Source organism: Lipotes vexillifer, unplaced genomic scaffold (assembly GCF_000442215.2).
Source record: "Lipotes vexillifer unplaced genomic scaffold, Lipotes_vexillifer_v1.1 scaffold1038, whole genome shotgun sequence".
Lineage (NCBI taxonomy): Eukaryota > Metazoa > Chordata > Mammalia > Artiodactyla > Lipotidae > Lipotes > Lipotes vexillifer.
The window spans coordinates 483,598-505,397 of record NW_006780148.1 but is presented as its reverse complement, the minus strand read 5'-3'; the positions used below and the strand labels follow the sequence as shown (position 1 = coordinate 505,397).

Genomic DNA, 21,800 nt, shown 5'->3' with positions numbered 1-21,800 from the left:
GAGAGTGTTTGGTAAAGAGTGCTGAGTAGGGAGGCAGGGAAATCAAGGAGAAGCCAACTATTTTGGAGTTTTGCCTGGGACTATGCTTCTTCTGGAAGGAAGAAGAGCTGACATACATACTATATAAACAGAGAACTCTTGCTGGAAAGTACAATGATGGTGGCTACTAGGCAGGCAGATCTGATAACAGCATGCGTCCTTTGCTGGCCTGGAAGGCAGTGGAGCAACGTGGTGCAGAGTTGGGGCTTGGTGGTCCAACAGAGCTGACGCCATCCCACAGCAGCACCAGTTACATGTGCCTCTGCTGTGGGGCTTCTCCAGAGCTTTCCTGATATTGTTGAGGACCAGAAGAAATGACATGTGTGGAGGTTGTAGCTGCCATACAGGAAACACTCAAAAATATCAGTTCCATTCTCTTCCTACTTTTCACCTCTTTATGCAAGATGGTGGGTTTTATTCTTCCAACTCTTTTCACAAATTTCCACCATAGCATTCTTCCCAGTTATGGATGTATGGCTTGATGACTCATAACGTGCCCATGCATTTTGAAATCTTTATAGCTCAGATAGCCAGGTTAATGGGCAGGAAGAGAGATTTGTTGCCCTGATACGAGAACCCAACCCAACTTTGAACATTGCAACTGAGACTTATCCTTTATTTCTCATAGGTGAGCCAGCTCGTCTACCTGGGGAAAATGCAGGCTTATTTGTGAGGTTTGCCCGACTAATGTAGTTTTCCTATAGATGTCGTCACTGGTGTGATCAGCTGAAAGATGGACTGCTTGCTGATGTGAGCAGAAAGTTGAAGCCATTTGCTGTTAAGCAGTAGCCCCTCAAAAAGCACTGCCCTCGTCCTGTACCAACCATGGCACCTACTTCTTGTGTCCTGCCTTGCAGAGGAACTGCTGGAGCTGGAGAAGATGTGGAAAGGAGTGAAAGGGAGGAAAAGCCCCCAGAGGAAAATACACTTGGAGAGGAACTGATGAGCTAGAAGTCTATATAATTATTGTGTCAGTTAAGAATGCTTTTAGCTACAAGCAACTTTAGAGTGTCTCCAGTCAATAGGGATTTATTTTTCTCAGACAACGAGAAGCCTGTCGTGGGCAGTCCTGGGCAGGTTTAGAAGTTCTGTGATGTTATCAGAGATTTGGGCTTCTTTCTCTTTGCTCCGCTGTTGTTTGAGCTGGTTTGTCCCCTTGTGGTTTCATGATGGCTGCCACAGCTACAGACATGAGGTCCATTGCTTGAGCAAGATGAATAGGGCAGAGGCCAGCCACATCTGTCTTTCTTAATCAGGAATACAAAATCTTGACCAGAACCATTCCCCCACCTCCACCCAGGCACAGCAGACTCCACCTTTTGTTTCACAAACCAGAACTGGGTCACTTGGTCACCCTCTTAGCTGCAGGGGAGTCTGGGAAAGAGATCACTTGTCTTCCCAAGGGAGAGAGGCTGGCAATGGCTGGGGGCAGCTAACCCAAGGGCCTGACACAACTCTGAGGGAGAGGAGACCAAATTCCAAAGTCCTCAGTGTTCTTTTTGTTTGTTTGTTTGTTTTTTACATCTTTATTGGAGTATAATTGCTTTACAATGGTGTGTTAGTTTCTGCTTTATAACAAAGTGAATCAGTTATACATATACATATGTCCCCATATCTCTTCCCTCTTGCGTCTCCCTCCCTCCCACCCTCCCTATCCCACCCCTCTAGGTGGTCACAAAGCACTGAGCTGATCTCCCTGTGCTATGCGGCTGCTTCCCACTAGCTATCTATTTTACGTTGGGTAGGGTATATATGTCAATGCTACTCTCTCACTTTGTCACAGCTTACCCTTCCCCCTCCCCATATCCTCAAGTCCATTCTCTAGTAGGTCTCTGTCTTTATTCCTGTCTTATCCTTAGGTTCTTCATGACATTTTTTTTTTCTTAAATTCCATATATATGTGTTAGCATATGGTATTTGTCTTTCTCTTTCTGACTTACTTCACTCTGTATGACAGACTCTAGGTCCATCCACCTCATTACAAATAGCTCAATTTCATTTCTTTTCATGACTAATATTCCATTGTATATATGTGCCACATCTTCTTTATCCATTCATCCAATGATAGGCACTTAGGTTGTTTCCATCTCCATGCTATTGTAAATAGAGCTGCAATGAACATTTTGGTACATGACTCTTTTTGAATTACAGTTTTCTCAGGGTATATGCCGTGTAGTGGGATTGCTGGGTCACATGGTAGCTCTATTTGTAGTTTTTTAAGGAACCTCCATACTGTTCTCCATAGTGGCTGAACCAATTCACATTCCCACCAGCAGTGCAGGAGGGTTCCCTTTTCTCCACACCCTCTCCAGCATTTATTGTTTCTAGATTTTTTGATGATGGCCATTCTGACTGGTGTAGATGATATCTCATTGTAGTTTTGATTTGCATTTCTCTAATGATTAATGATCTTGAGCATTCTTTATTTTTCTTGCGGTACGCGGGCCTCTCACCGCTGTGGCCTCTCCCGCCACGGAGCACAGGCTCTGGACACACAGGCTCAGCGGCCACGGCTCATGGGCCCAGTCGCTCCGCGGCACGTGGGATCTTCCTGGACCGGGACACGAACCCGCGTCCCCTGCATCGGCAGACGGACTCGCAACCACTGCGCCACCAGGGAAGCCCTTGAGCATTCTTTTATGTGTTTGTTGGCAGTCTGTATATCTTCTTTGGAGAAATGTCTATTTAGGTCTTCTGCCCATTTTTGGACTGGGTTTTTTTTTTGTCATTGAGCTGCATGACCTGCTTATACATTTTGGAGATTAATCCTTTGTCAGTTGCTTCATTTGAAAATATTTTCTCCCATTCTGAGGGTTGTCTTTTGGTCTTGTTTATGGTTTCCTTTGCTGTGCAAAAGCTTTGAAGTTTCATTAGGTCCCATTTGTTTATTTTTGTTTTTATTTCCATTACTCTAGGAGGTGGGTCAAAAAGGATCTTGCTGTGATTTATGTCATAGAGTGTTCTGCCTATGTTTTCCTCTAAGAGTTTGATAGTTTCTGGCCTTACATTTAGGTCTTTAATCCATTTTGAGCTTATTTTTGTGTATGGTGTTAGGGAGTGATCTAATCTCATACTTTTACATGTACCTGTCCAGTTTTCCCAGCACCACTTATTGAAGAGGCTGTCCTTTCTCCACTGTACATTCCTGCCTCCTTTATCAAAGATAAGGTGACCATATGTGCGTGGGTTTATCTCTGGGCTTTCTATCCTATTCCATTGATCTATCTTTCTGTTTTTGTGCCAGTACCATACTGTCTTGATTACTGTAGCTTTGTAGTATAGTCTGAAGTCAGGGAGCCTGATTCCTCCAGCTCCGTTTTTCGTTCTCAAGATTGATTTGGCTATTCAGGGTCTTTTGTGTTTCCATACAAATTGTGAAATTGTTCATTCTAGTTCTGTGAAAAATGTCAGTGGTAGTTTGGTACAGATTGCATTGAATCTGTAGATTGCTTTGGGTAGTAGAGTCATTTTCACAATGTTGATTCTTCCAATCCAAGAACATGGTATATCTCTCCATCTATTTGTATCATCTTTAATTTCTTTCATCAGTGTCTTATAATTTTCTGCATACAGGTCTTTTGTCTCCTTAGGTAGGTTTATTCCTAGATATTTTATTCTTTTTGTTGCAATGGTAAATGGGAGTGTTTTCTTGATTTCTCTTTCAGATTTTTCATCGTTAGTGCATAGGAATGCAAGAGATTTCTGTGCATTAATTTTGTATCCTGCAACTTTACCAAATTCATTGATTAGCTCTAGTAGTTTTCTGGTAGCATCTTTAGGATTCTCTATATATAGTATCATGTCATCTGCGAACAGTGACAGATTTACTTCTTCTTTTCCAATTTGGATTCCTTTTATTTCCTTTTCTTCTCTGATTGCTGTGGCTAAAATCTCCAAAACTATGTTGAATAAGAGTGGTGAGAGTCACAACCTTGTCTTATTCCTGATCTTAGTGGAAACACTTGCAGTTTTTCACCATTGAGGATGATGTTGGCTGTGGGTTTGTCACATATGGCCTTTATTGTGTTGAGGAAAGTTCCCTCTATGCCTACTTTCTGCAGGGTTTTTATCATAAATGGGTGTTGAATTTTGTCAAAAGCTTTCTCTGCATCTATTGAGATGATCATATGGTTTTTCTCCTTCAATTTGTTAGTATGGTGTATCACGTTGATTGATTTGCGTATATTGAAGAATCCTTGCATTCCTGGAATAAACCCCACTTGATCATGGTGCATGATCCTTTTAATGTGCTGTTGGATTTTGTTTGCTAGTATTTTGTTCAGGATTTTTGCATCTATGTTCATCAGTGATATTGGCCTGTAGTTTTCTTTCTTTGTGACATCCTTGTCTGGTTTTGGTATCAAGGTGATGGTGGCCTCGTAGAATGAGTTTGGGAGTGTTCATCCCTATGTTATATTTTGGAAGAGTTTGAGAAGGATCGGTGTTAGCTCTTCTCTAAATGTTTGATAGAATTCGCCTGTGAAGCCATCTGGTCCTGGGCTTTTGTTTGTTGGAAGATTTTTAATCACAGTTTCAATTTAAGTGCTTGTGATTGGTCAGTTCATATTTTCTATTTCTTCCTGATTCACTCTTGGCAGGTTGTGCATTTCTAAGAATTTGTCCATTTCTTCCAGGTTGTCCATTTTATTGGCATAGAGTTGCTTGTAGTAATCTCTCATGATCTTTTGTATTTATGCAGTGTCAGCTGTTGCTTCTCCTTTTTCATTTCTAATTCTATTGATTTGAGTCTTCTCCTTTTTTTTCTTGATGAGTCTGGCTAATGGTTTATCTATTTTGTTTATCTTCTCAAAGAACCAGCTTTTAGTTTTATTGATCTTTGCTATTGTTTCCTTCATTTCTTTTTCATTTATTTCTGATCTGATTTTTATGATTTCTTTCCTTCTGCTAACTCTGGGGTTTTTTTGTTCTTCTTTCTCTAATTGCTTGAGGTGCAAGGTTAGGTTGTTTATTCGAGATGTTTCCTGCTTCTTAAGGTGGGCTTGTATTGCTATAAACTTCCCTCCTTAGAACTGCTTTTGCTGCATCCCATAGGTTTTGGGTCGTCATGTCTCCATTGTCATTTCTTCTAGGTATTTTTTAATTTCCTCTTTGATTTCTTCAGTGATCACTTCATTATTAAGTAGTGTATTGTTTAGCCTCCATGTGTTTGTATTTTTTACAGATCTTTTCCTGTAATTGATATCTAGTCTAATAGTGTTGTGGTCGGAAAAGATACTTGATACAATTTCAATTTTCTTAAATTTACCAAGGCTTGATTTGTGACCCAAGATATGATCTATCCTGGAGAATGTTCCATGAGCACTTGAGAAAAATGTGTATTCTGTTGTTTTTGGATGGAGTGTCCTATAAATATCAATTAAGTCCATCCTGTTTAATGTATCATTTAAAGCTTGTGTTTCCTTATTTATTTTCATTTTGGATGATCTGTCCATTGGTGAAAGTGGGGTGTTGAAGTCCCCTACTATGAATGTGTTACTGTCGATTTCCCCTTTTATGGCTGCTAGTTTTTGCCTTATGTATTGAGGTGCTCCTATATTGGGTGCATAAATATTTACAATTGTTATGTCTTTTTCTTGGATCGATCCCTTCATCATTATGTAGTGTCCATCTTTGTCTCTTTTAATAGTCTTTATTTTAAAGTCTATTTTGTCTGATATAAGAATTGCTACTCTAGCTTTCTTTTGGTTTCCATTTGCATGGAATATCTTTTTCCATTCCCTTACTTTCAGTCTGTCTGTGTCTCTAGGTCTGAAGTGGGTCTCTTGTAGACAGCATATATATGGGTCTTGTTTTTGTATCCATTCAGCCAATATGTGTCTTTTGGTGGGAGCAATTAGTCCATTTACATTTAAGGTAATTATCAATGTGTATGTTCCTATTCCCATTTTCTTAATTGTTTTGGGTTTGTTATTGTAGGCTTTTTCCTCCTCTTGTGTTTCTTGCCTAGAGAAGTTCCTTTAGCATTTGTTGTAATGCTGGTTTGGTGGTGCTGAACTCTCTCAGCTTTTGCTTGTCTGTAAGGTTTTTAATTTCTCCATCAAATCTGAGTGAGATCCTTTCTGAGTAGGGTAATCTTGGTTGCAGGTTTTTCTCCTTCATCACTCTAAATATGTCCTACCAGTCCCTTGTGGCTTGCAGAGTTTCTGCTGAAAGATCAGCTATTAACCTTATGGGGATTCCCTTGTGTGTTATTTGTTGTTTTTCCCTTGCTGCTTTTAATATGTTTTCTTTGTATTTAATTTTTGACAGTTTGACTAATATGTGTCTTGGTGTGTTTCTCCTTGGATTTATCCTGTATGGGACTCTCTGTGCTTCCTGTACTTGATTAACTATCTCCTTTCCCTTATTAGGGAAGTTTTCAACTATAATATCTTCAAATATTTTCTCAGTCCCTTCGTTTTTTCTCTTCTTCTTCTGGAACCCCTATAATTCAAATGTTGGTGCATTTAATGTTGTCCCAGAGGTCTCTGAGACTGTCCTCAGTTCTTTTCATTCTTTTTTCTTTATTCTGCCCTGCAGTAGTTATTTCTACTATTTTATCTTCCAGGTCACTTATCCGTTCTTCTGCCTCAGTTTTTCTGCTATTGATCCCATCTAGAGTATTTTTAATTTCATTTATTGTGTTTTTCATCGCTGCTTGTTTCATCTTTAGGTTTTTCTAGGTCCTTGTTAAATGTTTCTTGCATTTTGTCTATTCTATTTCCAAGATTTTGTATCATCTTTACTATCAGTATTCTGAATTCTTTTTCAGGTAGACTGCTTATTTCCTCTTCATTTGTTAGGTCTGGTGGGTTTTTACCTTGCTCCTTCATCTCTGTGTGTTTTTCTGTCTTCTCATTTTGCTTATCTTACTGTGTTTGGGGTCTCCTTTTTTGCAGGCTGCAGGTTCGTAGTTCCCGTTGTTTTTGCTGTCTGTCCCCAGTGGCTAAGGTTGGTTCAGTGGGTTGTGTAGGCTTCCTGGTGGAGGGGACTAGTGCCTGTGTTCTGGTGGATGAAGCCTGATCTTATCTTTCTGGTGGGCAGGTCCACGTCTGGTGGTGTGTTTTGGGGAGTCTGTGGACTTATTTTGATTTTAGGCAGCATCTCTGCTAATGGGTGGGGTTGTGTTCCTGTCTTGCTAGTTGTTTGGCATAGTGTTTCCAGCGCTGTAGCTTGCTAGTCGTTGAGTGAAGCTGGGTGCTGGTGTTGAGATAGAGATCTCTGGGAGATTTTCACCATTTGATATTATGTGGAGCTGGGAGGTCTCTTGTGGACCAATGTCCTCAAGTTGGCATCCCCACCTCAGAGGCACAGCAGTGACTCCTGGCTGCAGCACCAAGAGTCTTTCATCCACACGGCTCAGAATAAAAGGGAGAAAAAGTAGAAAGAAAGAAAGAAAGAAAGAAAGAAAGAAAGAAAGAAAGAAAGAAAGAAAGAAAGAAAGAAAAAAAGAAAGAAAGAAAGAAAGAAAGAAAAAGAAAAAGGAGGGAGGGAAGGAGGGAGGGAGGGAGGAAGGGAGGAAGGAAGGAAGGAACATGGGAAGGAAGGAAAGAAAGAAGATAAAATAAAATAGAGTAAGATAAAATAAAATAAAGTTAGTAAAATAAAAAATAATTATATAAAAAAATTTTTTTAAAGAAAAAAAAAGACCAAAAACAAACAAACAAAAACAAAAACAAAAACAAAAACGGATGGATAGAAGCCTAGGACAAATGGTGGAAGCTAAGCTATACAGACAAAATCTCACACAGAAGCATACACATACACACTCACAAAAAGAGAAAAAGGGGAAAAAATCATAAATCTTGCACTCAAAGTCCACCTCCTCAATTTGGGATGATTCAGGTATTCCAGAGATGCAGGATACATCAAGTTTTTATGGAGCTTTAATCCACTGCTTCTGAGGCTGCTTGGAGAGACTTCCCTTTCTCTTCTTTGTTCACATAGCTCCCGGGGCTCAGCTTTGGATTTGGCCCCGCCTCTGCGTGTAGGTCACCGGAGGGCGTCTGTTCTTTGCTCAGACAGGACGGGGTTATAGGATCAGCTGCTTCGGGGGCTCTGGCTCCCTCAGGCCGTGGGGAGGGAGCGGTACGGCGTGCGGGGCAAGCCTGCGGCGGCAGAGGCCAGCAGGACGTTGCACTAGCCTGAGGCGCGCCGTGCGTTCTCCCGGGGAAGTTGTCCCTGGATCCCGGGACCCTGGCAGTGGTGGGCTGCACAGGCTCCCCGGAAGGGGAGTGAGGGTAGTGACCTGTGCTCGCACACAGGCTTCTTGGTGGCGGCAGCAGCAGCCTTAGTGTCTCATGCCCGTCTCTGGTGTCCGCGCTTTTAGCCGCAGCTTGCGCCCATCTCTGGAGCTCCTTTAAGCAGCGCTCTTAATCCCCTCTCCTTGTGCACCAGGAAACAAAGAGGGAAGAAAAAGTCTCTTGCCTCTTCGGCAGGTCCAGACTTTTCCCCGGACTCCCTCCTGGCTAGACGTGGTGCACTAACCCCTTCAGTCTATGTTCACGCTGCCAACCCCAGTCCCCTCCTTGGGCTCCGACCGAAGCCAGAGCCTCAGCTTGCAGCCCCACCCGCCCCGGTGGGTGAGCAGACAAGCCTCTCTGGCTGGTGAGTGCTGGTCGGCACCGATCCTCTGTGTGGGAATCTCTCCGCTTTGCCGTCCACACCCCTGTGGCTGTGCTCTCTTCCGTGGCTCGAAGCTTTTCCCCATCCGCCTTCCGCAGTCTCCACCAGCGAAGGGGCTTCCTAGTGTGTGGAAACCTTTCTTCCTTCACAGCTCCCTCCCACTGGTGCAGGTCCTGTCCCTATCCTTTTTTCTCTGTTTATTCTTTTGCCCTATGTGGGGACTTTCTTGAGTTTTGGGAGGTCAGAGGTCTTCTGCCAGCCTTCAGTAGGTGTTCATGTAGGAGTTGTTCCACGTGTAGATCATCCTCTGTGTTCTTGTTTGTTACTATTTTTTTGTTGGACAACCCAGATCAACTTAATCAAGATTCAGTGAACCAAGGGATATAGTACAAGACCTTTTCCCCCATGATTTCATCCTAATTGTTTTGGGGTTATTCCAAGTGTTTCTATACGATAAGAGTGTACTAGCTCCTCATAAAGAAATGGAAAATAAATTCTCTTCTCGCCAGTTCTTCTTTCTTTTTTGTTTTTACCTGTCCAGTTCCCCAAACCATTAACTTTCCGTATCATACTTCTAATTCTAACCTATCCCAGCCTTGATTCCCATAACAAGTAGGAGACTTGAAGAACCACTCGGGAAGGAGGGGGCACTGGCATTGGTGTGGGTGCTAGATCCTTCGTTCCAGAGGGTGCTCTCTGTGGCGGGTTTATGGCTGGCTGCCCCTTCCTGCGTTCCGCCTGCTCTGCTCTGCCTCGGGACTCCCGTTAGTGACCAGTCCTTGTGGGAGACGAAGGGATAGCAGGAACTACTGCTGAATGCACCCTCCTGCACATCCCCATGCTGCCAGCTTCCCACCCCCCTCCCCCCACCCCAGGCTGTCTCGGCTGCTTCTGCTGTTGTGTAGTGGGGGTAGTGGCTAAGAGGGCTGGGTCTGGAGTTGCAGGTTCGAATCCTGCTTCCTCCACTACCTGGGCAAATTACTTAACCTCTCTGCGTCTCAGTCTAATCACCGGTGAAACAGAGCTGGCAATAATAATCTACCCTGTAGGGTTGTTGTTGGGATTCAATGTGTTTAGGACAAAGCTCAGCATATACTAATTTAGCAAGTGTGAGCTCTTCTTGTTGGGTGCCAGGTAAACATTGCACTAAACACATCTACACATATTTTCCCCTTAAAAATTCAATTGTCTTTGAGGTGCCTGAACTCTAGTGTGCTGGGAATCTGCCATGGATTTCCTTATAAACTAACAGGAGTGGAATAGAGGGGTTTTAAGAAGCTGGTGTAGGGGCATCCCTAGTGGTGCAGTGGTTAAGAATCCACCAGCCAATGCAGGGGATAGGGGTTCAAACCCTGGTCCGGGAAGAACCCACACGTTGCGGAGCAGCTAAGCCCGTGTGCCACAACTACCGAGCCTGCGCTCTAGAGCCCGCGAGCCACAACTACTGAGCCCATGTGCTGCAACTACTGAAGCCCATGTGCCTAGAGCCTGTGCTCTGCAACAAGAGAGCCACCGCAGTGAGAAGCCCTGGCACCACAACGAAGAATAGCCCCTGTTCGCCGCAACTAGAGAAAGCCTGTGTGCAGCAATGAAGACCCAATGCAGCCAAAAATTAAAAAAAAAAAAAAAAAAAAAAAAGAAGCTTATGTAAAACCATGTAGAATTTAACAGCATAGTGGCATTGTGGGGAGATCATGAGCTTTCCTTCAGTTAGAACCCAGTGTGTGTGCCATGTCAACTGCTTATGGGTTTTACTTTGGGCAAGTAGCTAACATCTGTGAGCCTCATTTATAAAACGGGAGTGTTAATTTCTCCCCACAGGGTGATTGCTTGAATGGTTAAATGAGAAAAGCAGTGTTAGGCTCTAAGCAAACCATTTTGACATAGTAGAGCCTCAACAAATATTAGATACCTTCCTGCCTGTTTTGACTAGATTTCACATTGTTTTGAGCCAGGTTAGAATCTTAGGTTTCATATATCAGTCCTGGAACCATAAGAAAATCAGCAAGTGACACATATACATTCATAGTAGATGGTGATGCTAAATTTTTTTTTTTTGCTAATTTTCTTTTTCTTTCTTTTTTTAACAGACAACTGGATATGGCCAAGAGGGAAAGTTTAGTGGACCCCTGAAGCCCATGACCTTTTCTATTTTTGAAGGCCAAGGACAGAGTCAAATCATATTCCAGGTAATGGCTACCCTTGATCACTGTCATCTTGATTTTGCAGGTTCTGTCAGTGGACTTTTACTCCTTTATCTACTGTACACCCAGAAATAAAATATAGGCATAGTAGATCTCATTATCAAGAATGATTTCAGAAGCTAAGTTAAACACAGAGATGAGTGGCTTCAGTGTTGTAAGACGTTGTACCTGATTTCCTCATTTGGACGTCCTCAGTGGTGTCTGGGGCAAGTACTCCCATCTCTGGGGTGGGGACCTTGGTGCCTGTAGACTCCGCCTCTTCCCCCAGCGGGGGAAGGGAACCTGTCTCTGGAGTGACATGGCCATCTGAGTATCTGTCTGTTCAATGAGCTGGCTGCTTGAAGCATTTGAGGTTGCGGGTTCTCTGGATTACTGCTGGAATGGCCTGCTTTCCTCACCGCCTCCTCTGAGCCCATCCCTGGGCCCTCACCCATGGGTTGGACAAGGCACAGTGGGAGGCAGTCATCTCATTTAGTTAGTTAACTGAGAAAGCCTGCTTGGCCTTGGAGTGGCTGAGGATGCTTTGATGAGCCTCTGGGTGTGCCCATGATCTCCCATCCCATGCACTGGGGGAGCAACAGAGGGTTGCTAAACTACCATCTAAGGTGGATGCCTTCTGTTAACTGTCCAAGCATTTGTTTCAGCAGTTCCCGTCCACAGAGGAGAGACTGAAAGCTGCCTCGTGCCACCTTCTCTCATTTGGTACCAAATTAGTGCAAAGGGGCTCCATAGTATGAGCTGTTGGGGGTGCACGTGTATCTCTGTGCCCTGCTGTGGGTATTTTAGAGGTTTTGACCTCTCCAGTGAGGGAAGCCGGCACTGAGCTAGGAGCAAATGCTTTGAGAGCTGGAGGCTAATAAGAGAAGAGTGTTCCAGCAAAGGCACAGCTTGGACACCTGCCCTGTGCTGGGAGAGGGCAGGGCATGCCCCGAGTTTTGGCAGAAGGCCAGCAGACAGCCTAAAGAAGAAGGTAGGAGAGGAGGCTGCAGAGACAGGAAGGCCCCTGACTTCTAAGGCTCTTAGATTTTCTCCTCAAAGCAGCGGGCCTGAATCAAGTTTCCATTCAGGGCTACAAACTGGAGGGGGGCGGGAAACGGAAGAGGTTGCAAGGGAACTGGTTGGGAGTCTATGGCAGGGTGCACACAAGAGGTGATCTCGTTAACTAACTTTCCCTCCCTTGCCAGGGAGCACTTAGTTATAGATATCTCATTTACATTTAAAAAATTCTGTTCAAGTTGTAGAGAACAAACATATGGACACCAAGGGGGGAAAGGGGGGGTGGGATGAATTGAGAGATTGGGATTGACATATATACACTGATAGGTATAAAATAGATAACTGATGAGAACCTACTGTATAGCAAAGGGAACTCCACTTCTCTGTATGGTAGAAACTAACACAACATTGTAGAACAACTATACTCCGATAAAAAAACATTCTGTTCATTTGTGTATTTTTATGCTTCATAAGCTGGTAAGAATGCTGTGGGATAGGCACATGTTCATCTCTTTTTTTGAATTTGATATATTTGTATTTATTTATTTATTTTTATTGGGGTATAGTTGCTTTACAATATTGCATTAGTTTCTGCTGTACAACAGAGTGAATCAGCTATACGTACACATATATCCCCTCCCCATCCCATCCCACCCATCTAGGTCACAACAGAGCACCGAGCTGAGCTCCCTGCGCTATATAGCAGGTTCCCACTAGCTATCTGTTTTACACGTGGTAGTGTATATATGTCATTCCCAATCTCCCAATTCATCCCACCCCCCTACGCCCCTGCCCCACGTCCACATGTCAGTTCTCTATGTCTGTGTCTCTATTCCTGTGTTGCGAATAGGTTCATCTGTACCGTTTTCCTAAATTCCACATATATGCGTTAAGATACAATCTTTCTTTTTCTCCTTCTGATTTACTTCACTCTGTATGACAGACTCTAGGTCCATCCATGTCTCTACAAATGACCCAATTTCGTTCCTGCTGGTGCCTATTGTTATAAGGCACTATGCTGGGTACCGAGGATACAAGATGACCCCAACACCATCCCTGCCCCCGGTGAGCGCATAGGGTAGTAGAAGGAGGCTAACAAGTAAGCAAACAATGTACTGAAGGGTTCTGATTGGAGTCTGGTGGGCTGCAGAGGGAACCAAGTGCAGATGGAGAAAGGGTGCTCGATTTTAAGTGTGGGCGGTAGTGGTTGAACAGAAAAGGTTTCACTGACCCTTCAGCTGAGTAATTAAAGTTGAACAGGCACTCACAGATGGAAAGCAGGCCCTGGATACAGTATGGGAAAAAGCACGGGGGTGTGCAACTCAGCAAGAGAATGAAAGATAACAGGTGGTTTAGGGTGTGCAAAGGCGAGGCTGCCGAGGTCGGGTGGTGGGGGTGGGTGTCCGGACTGGCCCTTTAACCTGTGGTAGGCTGCAGGGCACCTGTGGAGGGTTAAAGAAGGTGTGAAGGAATTAGACTGTGCTTGCACAGACCTACTCTGTGATCACTGTAAGTGTGGGATGAAGGGGGTGAGCCTAGAGGTGGGAAGGCTCTTGGGACAGTTTACCATAGACCAGTGGGAAGCGGTGGAGGCCTGGTTTAAGTAAGTATAAAGGGGGAGTGGAGGGAAGGAGAGGGGTAGGAGCAATGCAAGGAAGTCACACCTTCTGGGGTTGGTGACTGAATGACTGCTGTGGGTGAGAGGAGGTGTTTAGGGTAACTCCGAGGCCTCTGGCTTGCTTGACTGGCTGGTTAGTGGTGTCATTCAGAGAGAGAGGGAAGGAGAGAGAGAGAGAAGGAGGGGAGGGGAGGGAAGATTTATGGGAAAGTCAGTAAATAAGTGTTAGGCTTATTGAATTTAAGGTAATATGTGGGGTTAGCTAGGTGGAGATGTTGAGGAGACAGTGGCCATGTGGGTCTGGAGATACAGACTGGGGAGCCTTCCTCACACAGGTGCTAACCCAGTGCTTGGGTGTGAAAGTCCATCTGTAGTAAGTATCTCAACGGCCCACAAGGGCCAGGTAAGTGATGAATGATGCTATCTTGGGATAAGACAGGCAGTGGCAAAAAAACAGATGTAGAAAAACCCCCAACTGTGCAAACGTGAAATTAAAAGTCTTCTGATACTTAGCTCCAGCATGTGGGACACGGGGAATAGTGGGGACTGTGACAAACTGAGGGTACATCAAAAGGTAGAGCCTTAATTCAATTCCAGACGATTTCACAAGTCAGAATTTGTGTACAGTATTACTGGATTCTATGGTTTTTCCACAAAAGTCAGAAATTTTTACATTTATGTAAAATTTCCTGATCTAAGAATATTGGCACAGTAAAAAAGTCATCTTATAATCTCAGCAAAATGTACTTGTGGGCCAGAGAGTCTGTGGTTACTTCTGCAACCTCTATTTGAGGAGACTCTTGAGCAGAATGGAGTAGATATTCTGTGAGTACAGGTCCATGTGCCCCTGAACAGAATCAGAACTGTACCTAGAGGCAATGTCCAGCTAACAAACGTCACACACCTGGAAACTAATTCATAGGATCCTTCCGCAGTCTCTCAGGAGCCCAGCCAGTAAAATCATTCCTTGGGTTACTCCACTTCTTTTTCTGTTCTTTTTCCATTAGCCACACTACAAAGCTTGTCTCTTCTTGACAGAAAATGATAGCCCAACTGCCATGGCTGAATGCTTCTTGTTTATGGGTGTGTGTGTTGGAGTGGAGAAGGGTAGGCAACGAAGGGGATTTCCTTCTAGAATCTCAGAGTCTTTGTTCTAGAAAAGACCTTAGAGACTTTTTGTACCAACTGCTTGTTTTACAGATAGGGAAACTGAGCCTTAAATAAGTTAATGGCATAACTGATATTAGAACACTGATATTCTCATTTTCTAGTCGAGCATATCATGCTACTTAATACCATATACAAAAATTAACTCAAGGGCTTCCCTGGTGGCGCAGTTGTTGAGCGTCCGCCTGCAGATGCAGGGGACACGGGTTCGTGCCCCAGTCTGGGAAGATCCCACATGCCGCGGAGCGGCTCGGCCCGTGAGCCATGTCCGCTGAGGTAGAAGACCTGAATAGACATTTTTCCAAAGAGGACATGTAAAAGGCCAACAGGCACATGAAAAGATGTTCAACATTGTTAATCATCAGAGAAATGCAAGTTAAAACCACAATGAGATATCACCTCACACCTGTCAAATGGCTATCACTAAAAAGAACACAAATAACAAATGTTGGTGAGGAGAAGAGGGAACCTTCATGCACTGTTGGTGGGAGTGTAAATTGGTGCAGCCAAGGAAAACAGTGTGGAGCTTTCTCAAAAAACTAGAAATAGAACTACCATATGACCCAGCAATTCCGCTCCTGGGGTATATATCTGAAAAAAATGAAAATATTAATTTGAAAAGATGCATTCACCCCAATATTCATAGTAGTATTATTTACAGTTGCCAAGATACGGAAGCAACCTAAGTGTCCATCGGATAAAGAAGATGTAATCTATCTATCTGTCATCTATCTATCTATCTATCTATCTATCTATCTATGTACACACACACACACACACACACACAATGAAATACTACTCAGCATAAAAAAGAATGAAATTTCGCCATTTGCAACAACATGGATGGACTTGGAGGGTATTACGCTTGGTGAAATAAGTCAGACAGAGAAAGATAAATACTGTATGATATCACTTACATGTGGAATCTAAAAAGTAAAACAAACTAGTGAATATAACAACAAAGAAAAGACAGATACAGAAAACAAACTAGTTGTTACCAGTGGGGGGAGTGCAGGCGAGAGGGGCAAGATGGGAGTAGGGGATTAAGAGGTACAAACCATTATGTATAAAATAAATAAGCTACAAGGATGTCTTGTACAGCACAGGGAATACAGTCAGTATTTTGTAGTAACTATTAGTGGAATATAACCTTTAAACACTGTGAATCACTATGTTGTACACCTATAATTTATTTATTTATTTATTTATTTATTTATTTATTTATTTAACATCTTTATTGGGGTATAATTGCTTTACAATGGTGTTAGTTTCTGCTTTATAATAGAGTGAATCAGTTATACATATACATATGTTCCCATATCTCTTCCCTCTTTGTCTCCCTCCCTCCCACCCTCCATATCCCATCCCTCCAGGCAGCCACAAAGAACCGAGCAGGTATCCCTGTGCCATGCGGCTGCTTCCCACTGGCTATCTACATTACATTTGTTAGTATATATATGTCCATGTCTCTCTCTCGCCCTATCACAGCTCACCCTTCCCCCTCCCCTGTACACCTATAATTTATGTAGTTTTGTACATCAACTATACTTCAATTTTAAAAAAGGCCAAAATAAAAAGTAGGTTACATAGCAAAAAAATAAAGTAAAATCTGGCATATACAAAAAAAAAATAGCATACCGTGCTCTCTCCATCTTCTTATGTGGAAAACCCAGCCTTGGTAAGATGTACCTTGAGCTCTTTATTACAGTGGTGGGAAGGAGTTGCCCCAGTTCCTTCATCTGTATCATTTGAAATATTCTTACCTGAAGTCAGGGAGAAACAAAGCAAGCTTTTTGCCCCATGAGGTTGATCCTTGGGTTATTAACATGTCCTCCAAAAAAAAAAAAAAAAAAAAGAAAGAAAGAAAGAAAGAAAAAACCTAAACACCTACAGACTTCTCTCACTGAGGATTTTCAACTATCCCCAGCTCTGTACTCTCAGGGGCTTCCAGATCTAAGGATAGTATGATACATATCTCAGATAGGTAATTATTTTTCTTCCTCTCTTTTTTTTGCTTCAAAGGAGTAATGTTATTTTATAATTCTCCCCATTTATTAGTTGCTTAGTACTTGATTTTTAAAAGTTCACATTAAAAAAATGAGAGTTGAATACAGGACTTTGGAATAAAGAGGTCAGGAATACCAAATAAATTGAGTCCGTTTTTAGTTTTGTTCATGGTAATTAAAGATGATTCAGCAACGATGGCCATTTTACGCAGCTCATTCAAGAGGGCTTCTAGTACATGCAAGTGCATGCACTTGACACGAGGAGGATTGCACTAAGTTTCAGTGACGACTAGAAATATCATAAGGTCACTGTGGACAATCTATAAACACTTGTTGTTGTCACTGGACAGAGAAGGCTTCCAGTTTTCCAATTCACAGCTGGAACCAAGCTCTCAGATCTTCCACTCGTCTTCACTGGCCCAAAGAAAACTTTGTAATGGCTGATATTTTTTCCTTACAATTTCAAAGAAGCCTTAGATTGGGTCACATGAAAATGCCTCCGTGTATCTTCCAGAACTCCCCAATACCTTCCTTAATAGCATATTCAGCACAGTTCTTGCACTCTTGGGGTGTAAATCCAATTAATGCTCTCCCTGTAGTACCAATTCTCCGATCACTTGTCAATTTCTTAATTTGAGCTTCTATGTAATGAGGAGATACATAATAAAAATGGTCCCCAAGGACACTGTAAGCCATGTGTTGAGAGCCTTCTGAGATTTCTGTAACTTCTTGATCTTCAAAACTCTCTACATTGCAAGCTATCTCCATTTTCCCTTCGTGAGGAAAAGCCATCATTTGGACACCCTTCATACATTCACATTTGAGCCCCGAATGGCACTAGCGATCTGTTTTCCCAGAGCCAAGTCTTGATATCATCTTTGGTAACATTGCAGTTCATCACATACGGGCTAGCTACAATGCCTGACGTGAAAGTTTGTTTCTCAGTTTGTGGTTTCGCTCAGCTCCTGCCTCCCGTAGATTGGCTCTCGGCTGCTCTAGCGGCAGCATGAATCTCCTCACTGCAAAGCTGAAATTCCAATTTTGTTCCAATGCAACTGTCACAATGCCCGGAAGCAAGCTGTTAAACCACATCTTCGGGCAGGTGCAGCTTCCAGGCCAGGTTTAAGAACACTGAAATCCCTCCTTGTGAATCAGCCCAGTTGCTTCCTTCTCTGGACAAGAGTGCACTTCTCAGGCAGGTCAGCCTCACCAAAGAGAAACACACTGCAGCCAGGAACACGATGGACCAGATTCTCAGCAAGGCTTCTAGCCACAGCTTCACACTCTTCCACTCTAACACCAGAGAGAGGGTAAATGGGAATCAGGTCCACTGCTCCCAGGCAAGGATTGATCCCCTCTTGAACCTCCAAATCGATTGACTGGAAGGCCTCCAGGCAGGCAGCCAAAATGGAATTGCATAACTCAGCAAGAGAAGCTGCTATTGTAATGACTGATCTGTTGCACTTTTTTTTCCCTTTGCGGTACACGGGCCTCTCACTGTTGTGGCCTCTCCCGTTGCGGAGCACAGGCTCCGGACACAAAGGCTCAGCGGCCATGGCTCACGGACCCAGCCGCTCCGCGGCATGTGGGATCCTCCCGGACCGGGGCACGAACCCGTGTCCCCTGCATCGGCAGGCGGACTCTCAACCACTGCGCCACCAGGGAAGCCCTGTTGCACTCTTGATCAGAAAATATATTGAGCACTGATACCTCAGGATGTTTCTGTGCATTTTTTTTTCAAGAAAAGCTGCTTTCGCTGCGTTCTCAACAATGTATTTTCTTCTGGCTTCTGAAATGTTTCATAAACAGGCAGCCAAACGGAGCCCCAGTCTGTGTCCTGCGCACGCACCACCGTTGGCACTTTTAGGGCGGCAGAGGCTCTCCGAGGAGGTCGTAGTGCGAGGTCTGGGCAGACACCGGCGCTGGGACCCCCTGCGCGGTCCCGCCCAGTTTCTGGTGTGGAGTGGCCCGGACCCACGTGGGCCGAAGGGTAACCAGAGGGACTCGCTGAGGGCCCCGGGAGACTCCAGCAGGGGTATCAGCGTCCGCGGGCGGCGGGGCCCGGAGCGAGGGGCGGCCGGCGGCGGCGCTGCCCCGGGCCCGCCTCCAGCCTGCGACCACGCCGGCAGCTCCGCTGTTTGGGTGGACCCACCTGCGGGGGCGGAGGACGTCGCTGTAGGATGGCCTCTTTTTGCTTTGTAATGTGTGAGATATAGCTTATATATCATAAGATCTACCCTTTTAAAATGTCCAATTCAGTGGTTTTTAATATGTCACAAAAATGTACAACCATCACCACTATCTGATCCCAGAACACTTTCACCAGCCTCAAAGAAACCCTGTACCAACTAGCAGTCACCCCCTATTCTCCTCTCCCAGCCCCTGGCAAACACTAATCGACTTGCAGTCTCTAGAGATTTCCTTTATAGACATTTCATGTAAATGGAATCATGTAACGTGACCTTTTGTGTATAATTTCTTTTACTTAGCGTAATGTTTTCAAGGTTCATCCATATTGTAGCAGGTATTAGTACTTCGTTCCTTTTTTTATGGCTGATTAATATCCCATTGTATGAATATAATACATTTTGAATATCCAGTTATCATTTGATGATATCATTTGATTTATGGCTATTATAAATAATGCTGTTATGGTCATTCATGTACAATTTTTCTGAGGATATATGTTTTCCATTCTCTTGGATATATACCTAGGAGTAAAATTTCTGGGACATAGTTAATTCAATTTTTAACTTTTTAAATAAATGCAAAACTGTTCTGCAAAACAACTGAACCATTTTACATTCCCACCAGCATTGTATGTGTTCTGATTCTCCACATCCTTGCCAACACTTGTTACTTATCTGTTTCTTTATTGTATTGATAGCTATCCTAGTGGAGTAAAGTGATATTTCTCTGTGGTTTGGGTTTGCATTTCCCTAATGACTAATGTTAATATCTTTTAATGTGCTTATTGGCTATTTGTATATCTTCTTTGGAGAACCGTCTGTTCAAATCCTTTACCTCTTTTAAAATTGAATTGTCTTTTTATTGTTGTAAGAGCTCTTTATATATTCTGCATAAAGTTCCTTATCATAAACATGATTTGCAAATATTTTCTCACATTCTATAGGTTACTTTTCACTTTTTGGATAGTTCATTTGAAGCACAAAAGCTTTTAATTTTGATGAAGTTCAATTTATTTTCTTTTTTGTTTGTGCTTTTGCTATAACATCTAAAAAACTCTTGCCTCATCCAGAGTCACAAAGATTTATGCCTGTGTTTTCTTCTCAGTTTTGTAGTATTAACTCTTAACATTTAGGCCTTTGGTCTATTTTTAGTTAATTTTTGTGCATGATACGAGAGGTAGGGATCTAACTTCATTCTTTTGCATGTGGATATCCAGTTGTTCCAGCACCATTTGTTGAAAACACTATTTTTTCCCCATTGAATTATCTTAGCACCTTTGTCAGAAATTAATTTGACCATAAATACAAAAGTTTATTTCTGTATTCCTGATTTTGAATCCATTGATCTATATGTCTGTCCTTATGCCAGTGCCACACTCTCTAGAATACTGTAGCTTTGTAGAAAATTTTGAAATCAGGCAGTGTTAAGTCTCCCAACTTTGTTCTTCTTATTCAAGATTGTTTTGGTTATTCTGGGCCTTATACATTTTTATATAAACTTTAGGATCATCGTGTCAATTCTACAAACAAGACAAAAGTAATTTTGTTAGGGATTGTGTTGAATTAGTATCTCAACTTGGAGAATAGTACTATCTTAACAATATTAAGTTTTTCAAGTTTTGAGCACGGGATGTTTTTTCCATTTATTTAGATCTTTAATTTCTTTCAACAATGTTTCGCAGTTTTCAGTTTACAAATCTTGTATTTCTCTGGCTAAATTTATTCTGAAGTATGTTATTCCTTTTAATCCTATTGTAAATGGAATTGTTTTCTTAACATCATTTTCAGATTTCTTTTTGCTAGTGTATAGAAATACAGTTGATTTTTTTTTTTGTATATTGATCTTTTATCTTGCAACCTTACTGGACTTGTTTATTTGCTGTAAAACTTTTTTAGATTCCTTAGGATTTTCCATATGTAAGATCATGTCGTCTGTGAATAGAGATAATTTTACTCAGTTCTTTCCAATCTGGATGACTTTTATTTCTTTCTCTTGCCTAGGATTTCAAGTACAATGTTATATAGAAGTGACAAGATTGGGCATCATTATCTTGTTCCTGATCATATAGGGAAAGCTTTCAGTCTTTCACCATTATGTATAATATTAGCTGTGGGTTTTTCTTAGATGCCCTTTATTAGGTTGAGGAAGTTACCTTCTATTCCTACTTTGTTGTGTATTTTTTTATCATGAAAGGATGCTGGATTTTGTCAAATGATTTTCTGCCTCTCTAGAGATACTCATCTGGTTTTGTCCTTTATTCTATTAATATGGGGTATTAAATTAATTGATTTTCATATGTTGAACCAGCCTTGTATTCTGAGATAAATTCCACTTGGTCATGATATATAATTCTTTTTATATGTTGCTGGATTCAGTTTGCTAGTATTCTGTTGAAAACTTTTGCATCTATATTTATGAGATATTGCTCTGTAGTTTTATTGTGTTATTTTTTTTTTTTCTGTTTTGCATATAAGGGTGACACTGGCCTCATAGAATAAGTTGGGAAGTATTCCATACTCTTCTACTTTTTGGAAGCATTTGTGAAGGTTTGATGTTAATTCTCCCATACTTGTTAGGTAGAATTCACCAGTGAAGTTACCTGGTCCTGGACTTTACTTTGTGGGAATTTTTTTGATTACTAGCTCAAGCTCTTTACTTGTTATAGTTCTATTCAGACTTTCTACTTATTCTTTGGTCAATTTTGGTAGTTTTTATCTAAGAATTCATCCATTTCACTTAGGTTGTCTGATTTGTGGGAAAACAATTGCTTATAGTATTCTATTTTATCCTTTTTATATCGTAAGTTTGGTAGTACTGTCCCCTCTTACATTCCTGATTTTAGTTGTTTGATTCTTGTGTTTTTTAAAAAAATATTTATTTGTTTATTTATTTATTTTGGCTGTGCTGGGTCTTAGTTTTGGCACGTGGGATCTTTTTTTTTTTAGTTGCGGTGCA

The 21,800-nt window shown here is 42.3% G+C and overlaps 1 protein-coding gene across 1 annotated transcript in view; it reads left to right on the top strand.

The window, feature by feature from the left end:
- Positions 1 to 2,860: 2,860 nt before the first annotated feature.
- The window catches only part of CDH17 (cadherin 17), a gene marked incomplete at its 5' end in the record, with an annotated part of 83,390 nt that continues 64,450 nt past the window's right edge, over positions 2,861 to 21,800 (top strand). Inside the window, 2 exons of the mRNA XM_007453239.1 lie at positions 2,861 to 2,875; positions 10,755 to 10,853. Coding sequence (XP_007453301.1) covers positions 2,861 to 2,875; positions 10,755 to 10,853 — 114 coding nt within the window. The remainder of the gene's footprint in view (positions 2,876 to 10,754; positions 10,854 to 21,800) is intronic.